The sequence below is a fragment of the Cladophialophora immunda genome (assembly GCF_000835495.1).
Source record: "Cladophialophora immunda strain CBS 83496 unplaced genomic scaffold supercont1.3, whole genome shotgun sequence".
Lineage (NCBI taxonomy): Eukaryota > Fungi > Ascomycota > Eurotiomycetes > Chaetothyriales > Herpotrichiellaceae > Cladophialophora > Cladophialophora immunda.
In genome coordinates, this window is record NW_015622543.1 from 302,691 (window position 1) to 313,621 (window position 10,931).

The 10,931-nt window shown below is 45.4% G+C and overlaps 3 protein-coding genes across 3 annotated transcripts; 1 reads left to right on the forward strand and 2 right to left on the reverse strand.

Moving 5' to 3' along the window:
- Positions 1-1,235: 1,235 nt before the first annotated feature.
- PV07_04716 (uncharacterized protein) lies at positions 1,236-1,787 on the reverse strand (the record flags this gene model as incomplete). Its single annotated transcript, XM_016391550.1, has 1 exon — positions 1,236-1,787. The coding sequence occupies one exon, from the start codon at positions 1,785-1,787 to the stop codon at positions 1,236-1,238; it is 552 nt and encodes a 183-aa protein (XP_016249069.1).
- A 368-nt stretch (positions 1,788-2,155) lies between these two features.
- Positions 2,156-5,368, forward strand: PV07_04717 (uncharacterized protein; the record flags this gene model as incomplete). Its single annotated transcript, XM_016391551.1, has 6 exons — positions 2,156-3,200; positions 3,248-3,829; positions 3,881-4,234; positions 4,285-4,327; positions 4,376-4,402; positions 4,453-5,368. The coding sequence occupies 6 exons, from the start codon at positions 2,156-2,158 to the stop codon at positions 5,366-5,368; spliced, it is 2,967 nt and encodes a 988-aa protein (XP_016249070.1).
- A 4,588-nt stretch (positions 5,369-9,956) lies between these two features.
- Positions 9,957-10,356, reverse strand: PV07_04718 (uncharacterized protein; the record flags this gene model as incomplete). Its single annotated transcript, XM_016391552.1, has 2 exons — positions 9,957-10,172; positions 10,222-10,356. The coding sequence occupies 2 exons, from the start codon at positions 10,354-10,356 to the stop codon at positions 9,957-9,959; spliced, it is 351 nt and encodes a 116-aa protein (XP_016249071.1).
- Positions 10,357-10,931: the final 575 nt, after the last annotated feature.

A 10,931-nucleotide genomic window follows, 5' to 3' on the forward strand; every position in this document is an offset into this window, starting at 1 on the left:
CTCTTAGTAATATATCTGCGGTTAAGTTGGCGGTGTTTGGCGGCCACGTTCAGCTGTACATCCTACAGTCGACCAAGTTAACCGCCTAGAAACATTATCTATTCATTACACAACTCCAGAAAATATGCCGAGTTACAAAGCTATGGTTCTCGAAGCCGAGACTATCCCGAGGCGCTATAGCCTTATCGCCTTTTGTTCATCCTGGTTGATCCACACCAGCTATATATTCCTCCCTGGGACATTTACTTCCTTGGGGACCCATCTCGAGAATAGTGATACCGGGCGGATGGTGGCGAAGCCGATAAAAAACATTCCACTACTACCGCTTGCCATAGTCTGCTGCCTTGTTGGGGCTGGAGGCATTATATCTCTGTGGCGGAAATGGCGGTCGAATTACGTATGGTTGATCCGTACGGTATTCTAGTAGGTTAAACCTTTAGATATACTTCTAAGGTGTCGCTAATTCAGAGACGAAAGCCCGGAAACCGCTAGCTCATTTATGGGCTTCCTCAACATCATTATCAATATTTACTCCGTTCATAACGGATATTTGTCTATCACAGCGAAGTTAGCGCTTATTATCAATATACCTTCGTTAACGGTAATGTTGGTATCCATATTGTGGTATAAGTATAAATTACAGGTCCTATGTAAGCAAGAAGAAAGTAGAGATAGAGTCACAACAATCACTAGAAACGCTGCGAAACCTTCGTGAACGTAAATAGAGCGGCAAGGAAAAAGTTGGGAGAAGTATTCAAATATTATATATAATAGGTTGCTAGCTCCTTTATCGACTTATTATAATATCCTTATCTAAGAGGATCTTAATGGGCAGGTTATATTAGTTTATGGAGATAATAAGGTTATGCCGTAAAGATACCGACATAGAAACCAATGGGAACTAAGAGAAATAGGCTGCCCCTCTCCAACGTTACAGATATCCATTCCTATCTATCTGCGTTCGTTCTACTTGAGAGAGTCGCTAGCCATCCATATATCAAGCCCGCGGTGAATAGAACCGCTCTTTAGAGCCCGACTATCTATTGAAGATGAAACAAAGGTACCGGTAAGATTAATCTCACATAACTATGGGTTCTATCTAGAGGCATAGAGGTGCCAAGCTCCTCTCTCTTAATTGTTTGTTATAGAGTACTTATCGCCTAGATTGTGGAATACCCCTTTAAAAATTCAACCTTGGACCTCTGCCTGTTCACGAGATGGCCACAACATCGCAGCTAATAGTTCATCAATGACTTACTATCTTGGGCTTGAGCCGCTGTTGCCGAGCAAGGAGTAGAACCTGAAAGTACTAAAGTGGGTTTATTAAAACTTCGATAGGATGGAGGGCGTTCATTGATGTTAGCCTCGTACTGTCTGGCCATCGCTCGAGTGACACGATGCGACCAGTTGTCTGGCATTTCTAGTCGCCTTTCTGCTGCACTTTCGCCAGACACTTCCGCAAGTTGAGGCTGCGCTGGGCTGGGGTCCGATTCCCCATGCTCATGGAAATAGTGATGGACCTCCAAGACGATATGTTTCTCCTGGGCCTCTTCGGTCGGAACAATGCCCTTGACATAGGAATCACACGCTGGTCTTGAGCATATCTCTGTCGATGCACTATTTCGGCGATACTTTGCAGAACGGGCTTTGCCGCAACGAATGCATCTCGGCCTCAGCTCTCGCTTACCAGGGTCGACTTGTACACCGATTATTGCTCTTATGATGTTTGATATTCCGTGGTCGTTGCTAGGCATTTCAATGACCTTGGCCAGCGTAGATGTCGGCATCGAATAGATAGATAATCAGAAAGATCGTTATATCGAAAGGATATGAAAGTTTCGAAAAGGCAATTGCTTACTCGTGTGTTTTAATATCGAAGTCGTAGGAGACCTTTATATTAATGTTGATGGCTGATCGATAATAGCAAACGGAGAATAGATGCTTTAAAAGAAATTTCAGTGTCCTAAGATGATATAAATATATTTAACGTTCTTATGAGTAACTAGAAATAGGTCGACGAGGTCTATTAATACTTAAATGGATCTATTTTTGACTACAATCGCTTCTGGCCGCGGAAGGCGGTATATAAGTGTAATAGTCTTCTATAGATGTAACGGTAAACTCAGGCAACTTACCTAGAGCCACCACCACCAGTATGAAACTTTGTAATCACAACCAATGGCTCAGCGTTAGCAAGCAAGGTTTTGAGACCGCTCTACTCGAATCTAATAGACTGCGTGCGCTCCTTAGCCACGTAGTTGATCCTGATGAGGCCGCACCGAGCCTCTATGTGTTTATTGGGGAGCGTACCAAATCAATTGCCCTTGAGAAGGCGTTCGGAATTAGGCGGAGAAGGATTTTCAAAAGTAAACAGTATGCTGGGGACGTAAATTTGCACATGGTGTCTGGCTCAGAGCGCTCCACGAGACCGGTATTAGTCGCCGAAGGCGCTCTCAATACCCGAGGCTTTCGATATCACACGACAGGTCACAGCTGTCATGAGATAAACAGGTGGCCTCTCAGTAATTCCGAGTCATATTGCCCAGATGGTCTCGAACAAGCACTCCTTAGCCGTCTACTCCTGCCCTTCACAGACGTTTTCTGCTTCTTTGCTTCGGATTTGGGAGGGTTTCCGACCCTTGCGCGTCACCTTGGCGGGTGGCTTCGTAACAAAAGCGTTTCAAAAACACCGCCTCTGACGAAACCGACGGTCATTATTGTCACTGACAAGATGCCCCCGACATCTCAGAGGGAAAGAGAGGCGAAGAAAGCGTTCCTCTGGTTGTTGAAAGAGCAGAGGGCACAGGATGACTTATTTGACCTTATATCTGACCTCGAAGTTGTTGCAATCCGCCCCCCTCGTACTCTAGGCCCCTCCCCTGACTGGAATCGACTGAAGAAGAGGTTATTGATGGCGTCAAATAGGGCGCGAAAACATAGAGTTGAAATGCAAACGCTATACTCTATGACTCACCTAGTGGCGTTTGTCGAGGCAGCGTGCAAGCACTTTTCCGAATTCCCAACACAGCCATTTGGTTTCATTCAAGCCTCTCGTATGCAGAATCCAGCAGCATTAGACCTGAAAACCCACCTTGAAAACCTCATCCGACACTGCGGAACGCCAGAGGATCTGATCAATTTTGCTGCTCCGGTAGTTGCTTCGAGTTTCCTTTTAGACAGCTATCCCCCAGATTGCCATAGTAAGTACTTGATAAGTAAAATATTCAGGAAGCTGACCCCAAATTAGTGTTCGACCCGCGACACCTCTTCCAAGAAATATACCAAGAAGCTCTTAATGACGCTCTTGGTGAGCGTGTCATCTCTTTCGAGTCATCATCCAAGGTGATCTTACGGACAGGAGTTTTGAACACGATTCAGACCCACCTGATCCAATATTTTCAGGCGTTGACTTCAATCACCGGTGCCTCTAGTGCGGCTATCCATTTAACAAACCTTCAAAGATACAAGGACAAATGGGGCCAGATTTATAGTAAGGATACTTGCTTCTCTTGTATCTGCCGAACTCCACAATATTGTTTCCCCTGTGGCCATTTGGTGTGTGAGACCTGTTTTCAAATTTTCGGGAAAGTAACACCGAGTGAACCATGGGTCTATCGAGTTGATTCGTGCTTTCTCTGTACAGTAAAATGGGCAACGGATATTGTCTTCACGGTGAAAGCCCCCACACGTGGAGTGAGTATCCTGTGTCTCGATGGTGGAGGAACGCGGGGCATTATTCCTTTAACTCTGATGAAGAGGATCCAGGAACAGATCGGTCTCCCCATACCGATTCAGAAATATTTCAAGCTCGTCGCTGGTGTTAGTTCAGGTATACGCGCTTCTCAACCCGGGCAGGTTATCGAGGCTAACCGTTTGGTAGGAAGCATCACGGCGTTGGCCATGTACCATAAGGGTTGGCCCATAGATAAGTGTATCGAGTCTTTCCTGAATCTTGCCAAATCTTCTTTCAAACAGGAGAACACCCTCGGCATCCCTCTTATATCATGGCTGATGAGGATGTTCCGATTTTATACTCAAGACGGACTCTACAAACCTGAAGGTCTCGAATCGGTCTTGCAGCAAACTCTCGGACTAGAAACAAAGATGCTAGATTGTTCCTATGCCACCCAACTAGGGGCAAAAATATGCGTGCTTGTGGCGACGACACTGAAGAAGCCGTCATGCCGCATGTTTGTGAATTATGTTAAAGGCCAGCAATCCATTGAGAACTATGGTAAGTGGTTATCGTGAGAGGTACTCACTGTCTTCTTACCACAGTTTTAGAAAACACGGAAGAAGTAGGGACAAACGTTCCACTCTGGGAGATGTAAGTAAAAGCATTCTTTAGAAAGCAAATCAAGGCTGACCAAGCCAGTGCGAGAGCCGCGTCTGCCGCTCCGGTGTAAGTATCTAGGACGAGATCTTTCGCTCGGATCTAACAAGGTCCATCAGATTCTTCCCTACCAAGCGTATTCCCGAGATAGGTACATTCCAGGATGCTGGTCTTCTCGCAAACGATCCGGTCGCCACGGCTTTCTCGGAAGCGGCTATCTTGTACCCGTCGACGTCAATCGATCTGATTTTATCTCTTGGCACTGGGAAGCTTCTGAAAACTGCGTACGACCAATTACCTGGAGTTGCCGCTTCTCCTGCGAGTGCTGCGTTCAGGGTACGAGATTTAGTCTGGGAAAAATCGAGGGATCAGCAAGTTCGGCAAGTGTTTGCCCATCATTCGAGATACCATCGGCTCGACCACGAGGTCGACCACGATTATGGTCTTGACGATATAAGTCATATGCTTGAGCTTAAGTCCGATGTCGAGCACAATACTTCACTATCGGAGTCAATTGATCGAGTTGCTAGGTGTGCAGTTGCTTCACTATTTTACTTCGAACTAGGGGATTTACCGACGCGAAGGAATGGTAGATATATTGGTACCGGCCGCATTCTATGCTCTATCCTAGGGAAAGACCCGGAATTTAAGATACTACTCACTCAGCTTGCGTCCCGCTATGCCCAGTTCCATGTTAACGGCGAACCAATCCCTGGGGATTGGTGTGATCCAAGATCTCTCGACTTGGATGGAAACTTTTGCAGAATCGTTACGCTGAAGACTGCTGAGCAAATTAGTGTTACCCTGCGAATGGGGAATGCATCGACCGAGACTCATATTAGTGGATTGCCGTCAACGATCGGCAACCTTATAAAAGCCCAGGGTTTTAATGCTTACTTTGGGACTAGAGATCACCGAAAAAGGAAGAGACCCGCAGAAGAAAGTCTCACCGCTGGAAAGAGGATGAAAGTCTCGAGTGGAACTCGTACCTATGGGACTCGGCTATCGGTCGACAATCATGTATCTATCATCTGAAACTTACTGTAGCTGGGCTATATTCACTACAGGAAACGTAGCGTCGCAAGTTTTATCTAAAGCTAGGTAACAGAAGCCACTTCGCAGCTGAGCCACAGAATAAAAATAGGTCAGCAATTTAAATCCTTCCTTTGAATAGGCAGCCTCTTTATTTAACCTTGGCGTGAAGGCTCCCTAGAAGCCACTGGTAGATATAGTGACATAGCCTGCGAGCTGACTGACAGATGGCAGCTATGAGAGGCGTAAACCATAGATTATCCACAGCGTTGGGGAGCTCCCTGAGAGAGCCTACTCTCAGCCTGTGGTAAGTAGGAATACGGCGTGCGCGTTCTTGGCGCTTCCTCGTATAGAAGATCTTAGGGAAGGCTTAGGAGGCGGGTTCTTAGGATATTAGACGTACAAGAAGACTTTGTTAGAGAGTATGTTGAATTGTTTGTACACACTCTGGCGACGTTGGCTTTTATATTTTACCCGGCTACATTTGGTAGGAGAGAAAGCACCCAGTATGACGATTACTCCTAATAATGGTCGCTCCTCTTTCCAATTATCGTTGTGGATCCGATGCAAACTCTTCTTACCTTCAATAGTATTAATGTTAAATTGGTTACGGTAGAAGAATATATTTAGCTAAGGATATACCTTTAATCTAAGAAAATTTATCTATGAAATACTGTCCTATAAAGTCTATATTTCAAGAGCTTCTAAACCTCACGCTATATAAAGAACTGTCATGTAGAGAACTATTTACTCACTAGGACTTGGCCCGTTACATTGATACTGATCATTTACCTTCTTACAATAAGGATAACCACAGTGCGCAACTACAAAGGACCAGGTATATGGAGTATCCGGAGTAACAGCGGTAGTCAGCCAAGTATTTGGATCAGAAGACTGTTGACTACATTGGAGCTTTAAACAATTAGTCAATACTGTGCGTTAATCTAACATGAGCTTACTATATCAAAACAATTATCTGAGCATGCAAGGGCATTGGCCTGGCTGACGTCGCACGCCGAACCTTCCAATACTGTGAGTGCGGCCCCTTGACATTCTCGGCGAAAGAGATTAGGATTGACTAAGGGGTTGGATAAGGACAACTGAGCTGTAGGCAGAAGGATAAGAAACGGTAAATTGGACCTCTTCATCCTGAATAAATATAAGCGACAGTCATCGAATGACAGAGTTTTGAATATGGCAGTGTGGAAGATACAAATAGAGAGCGTAAGTTCACTTATATAGTAAGACACTGAGATTAGGAAGCCTACGGCAGACGGCGCCAGTAAACAGGCTAACCTTGCGCTGAAGAACCAAATATAGAATTATAGAGAATATTTTAAGGTATGTGGGTTCGCGGACAAACATTAACTAGGTAAGCGGAATATCTATTGTTACCTACTTCCATTTCGATACATTCTATATAAGTACAGATTTTGAAAATTAAGATGTTTACCTGTATTATTTCCTCATTATCTCTTCCTTGCCAGTATACTCTTTTTATATTCGGCCTTTGTGAGTCCACTGACGATGCGAGTATTATCACTCCTTGGATTAGCCTGCTCTCTTGTATCTCTAATTATTTCCATATTATGCGTCTCAGCGGGGTCGAGAAAGTCTTTTCTTGGAAAGGCTAATTTAATGACGGTATAGGAACAGTTTCCACGGCGGGTTGGCTAGTCTCTAATGATTAACTAGTTAAATATGTCCCGCATTGGTCACACGAGTGTCTTCAATACTACCAAAGGCGACGGCAGCTTTCTAAGTGGGCTTGAAAATAATATCAAGGGGGGCATTGATAACCTTTTTGATGATGCTACTTCTGATATTGCACATGCGCTAGATCTTCCCGACTTCTTCATCATATATCTAATGGGCTATTGCGCAGGCAACTATACCCTAAATGCAACACAATATCCTCCGAGTTTGTCAGAATGCTCGAATCACACAATGGTGTTCAACTTTAACCTAACGGAGACTGTGGAACATTACCTTCCTAATAATATAACCTTAGAAGATCTTCATTGGCCTTCTACTATTACACTTTGGGAACGCGCTCTCAGAATTCCTACCATCATCTTGAGTATTTTTTATTGGCTAAGTATTATATTCACAGGTCTTGGAGTATCTGCTGCTGCTTGGAAAGTATTCTATGGGCGACCCCTTTCCACATTGGTGAACCTCGTAATCAAAGTGGTAACTGTCATCATTACTCCCCCTACTGATCCCAATATTCTAACGCTCATCTTCCTTAGCCGGCGTTTCTTACAATTACGCTAGCCTCCACCATTTCAACTTTCGTAATTGTTAGAGGGGTAGACATAATCAACAAGTATGGAGAACAAATAGGGATTTCCGCGCAGAGAGGACCAGTATTTTTAGGGATGACATGGGTAGCTACAGGGTTGATGTTGCTTGCTTTCATACTCGTGTAGCCTTGAGGCGAAGTTAATAGTAATACTCTTTCAGAGGATTATCTCACTATAGGGGGAAGTTATATCATAGTTCTTATCACACTACTTTTCCGAGACCTAGGCTCCTAGCTCCCTTTGTCATACCTATAGCAACCAACCACCAAGGGCTAATTTCATTGTCAACGACCTCCCTTCCAATAGTGTTTGATCGGGAAATATGTCCCTGACTGATACGTTATCCTCTGTGATAGCAGATATAGTCGAAGTGAAAACAAGACTCTCCATCTTGATGGGGTTTTAGCTTCGTTAACGGCTGGGGTATCTCTAAGCCTGCCAAGGAAGCATATGCCGTGGCCCATGGACTAATGACATAATTATCTGTCCCAAATTCGTTGCTATAGATCGTGTGTGGTGCGTAAGGGGCCGGGGTAGTCGGCGAGTTTGTCCAGTTGGTTCCTGTTTGATCGCCGGTGTGACCGGTACAAACGGCGAAGTGTTGTCTTTTCTGCATTGTAGAGGGTAATGCTGTTTGCTCGGAAAGCGTGGGGGTGACGAGGAAACCAGCTTTAACGCTGTCGGCGGTCGAAGTCTCTTGGCTAGAGCTAGGCGCGCCGCGTTTGGTGATTGGGGATTCGGCTCCTTTGTCGTAGGATCCATCTCCTGCCATTGCTATAGACCCTGAGTCGAAAAGGGGACTGCCGGCAGGTGTGGCGAGATTGAGTCGTTCTAACTCTAGAAATTCTAACCTTTCCTTAAGCTTCTTGCGATATCTTCGCTGTTGTGATTGTGAGTATAAGTGATGTAGTGCTTGGTAAATGAGCACACCTGAGCGTTCCGATTCTGGGCGCGACGCCGTTCCGCGAGGTCGGAAATGTTTTTCCAGTCTTCGTCAGCGTCATCAACCGCACTGTTAGTTGCGCTGTTGAAATTTGCTAGAGAAGATTTCGAAGAAGATGTTTTGGAGTCAGACTGCACTTGAGACCCATCCATTATCAAGAAAGGGTACTATGTACGTGTGTATAGTGAGACCAATAACCTAAAAATTCCAGTCGATTACAACTGGAAACAGTTTATATATTATGGAAGCTCAGGGAGACCTCGAACTTAATGTGGCCAACCGTAGTAGCTATCTCACGACACTGGGTCCAAATATTTATTATCTCCCACTTCTCAAACTATAGTGCGAGTTCGGAGACGGACCACCTTAGTTAGGGCGGTTAACTTCGAAAGATAGAATGGAGCACACCGGTTCCAAATGTCGCGAAAAAATCTATCGATCCCCACCAAGAAACAATAATACGCTAGCCAATAAGGTAACCAAAGTGTCTCATTGGTTATATAGGTTCTTCCTTTACAAGTAGTTCACTAGTGTACCTTTCCTAGCAAAGATATCATTAATTGTGCGAGTCCGATGTTTGAGGAACTCCAGGAGGGAGCCAGCAGCGTGGCCTCTTACAAACAATGACTAGGGGAATATCTCCCGGGCGCAATCCTAGACCTCGACGCCGCCTATTTGTGTAGCCAACCTCGTTGTTGATCTCTAGGATCAAGGGAAGCCCTGTTACCTTGCCTCGACTGGCCTTGTAGTCCGTTTGCGGACTCGTTACCTCTGCCAAAGGCAGGAGGCGCTGTTGATGCCGGTAGTTGGTCACAGACTAATTTAAGGGAGTCCTCAGGCAAAGGTTTGTGAAAGCGGCGGTCGCCGGTCGGTCGTCCTTACAGCTAGGTCTATTGACCTAAGTGATTCCGATGGTGGAGGGCTCTCTAGTACCTTCTGTACCTCCTTTTCCTTAGTATTTTCTATATCAATCGGAGTTTATTCGTGTCTCTATGGTATCTTGACCATAGTATTCGCGTTAAATTGAAAAGTATATATAAAAGCGTCTCGACGTCGTTCAATAGGGCGCAAGACTGGGGTAGGAGGATCTCAAGCCAAGGTGTGGCTATAAAAAGTAGGCGACGAAGAGGTCAGATTGGACATTGTACGAGGTATAGCAAACGAACGCCGGCTTAATTTGGTGGACACTATTTGTGCCAAGTATAACTAAGCGAACCTGCGCCCGAACTTGCATCCGGAGGGCATTTTCCGAAGTTGCGTCCAGTGTCGATTTGCGTACATGCGATTAGACTGGGTTGGCAACGCTCTTTCTCAAAGTTCTCACATCCGCTGGTAACAAATCTCAATGGGACAGTTCTCCTGAATCGTCGCTACCTTCTAGCATTATATCAACCAGCTCCGTGCATTCTGCGTTAAGGTCAAGAGAGGACTCCGGACTAAGCGGAGAAAGACTTTCGTCTTGATAGGGTGGAAATTTAACGCGGATAGGACTAGGCCAGCGCGCCTCCGCCCTCTCCGCTTCAAGGAACGCTATCTTGGCTTTGAGATCCTTGGCTTCCTATTCGGCCCTTCAGTTAATGCCCATATTAAGGAGAGTAGGTACTCACCTGGATGTGTTTGTCGTCCTTCCTGTCGAGCTCGAATATCCTTTTTTGTAAAACATCGTTGACTTCGGTAAGTTGGTGAATATCCCTATATGCTGTGGCGTTGTTTTCGCGAAGACGACCAATTTCCCTTGCCATCTCGTCTCTTTCTTGGAAGAGACTGAGATTCACTTGGTGGTATTGACCACACTTCTCTGCATAAAACCGGGCGCAATTGTCTGATGCGACCAGTTCCCCATGCACGAGGCGCAGAGACTCGCGGCAGCTATCGACCGCCGCGGACAACATATGGAGATTGTGTTCGACACACGTGACACAAGACTGAGCAGTCTGCGTTCCCTATTTATCCTTATTAGTGAGCCGTAGTGTACGGACTAGGAGCCTTCCTTACTGTAGATGATGCCTGAGACGTCGCCATTCCGAAGAGCCGAAATTGGGGTATAGTCCCTTTCAAGTTCATTTAGGATTACAGAGGTATTCGCCTGGTTTTATACTAATAAGTTTACCATTTCTTCAATAGCCGTGTCTTCCGAAATTAGAAACAGAGATAATCTCAGATCTATTTCAAGCCTAGCGGGCCCGGACCACCATAGTTAACTCTAAACGTGGGGTCCTTTCTACATTGTCTCCTTCGACACTATATCTGTCGACAGAGGGCCAGAATGGAGGCTATGTCTGCGAAACGAGACATAATCGGATCAGAGAGCCTCATC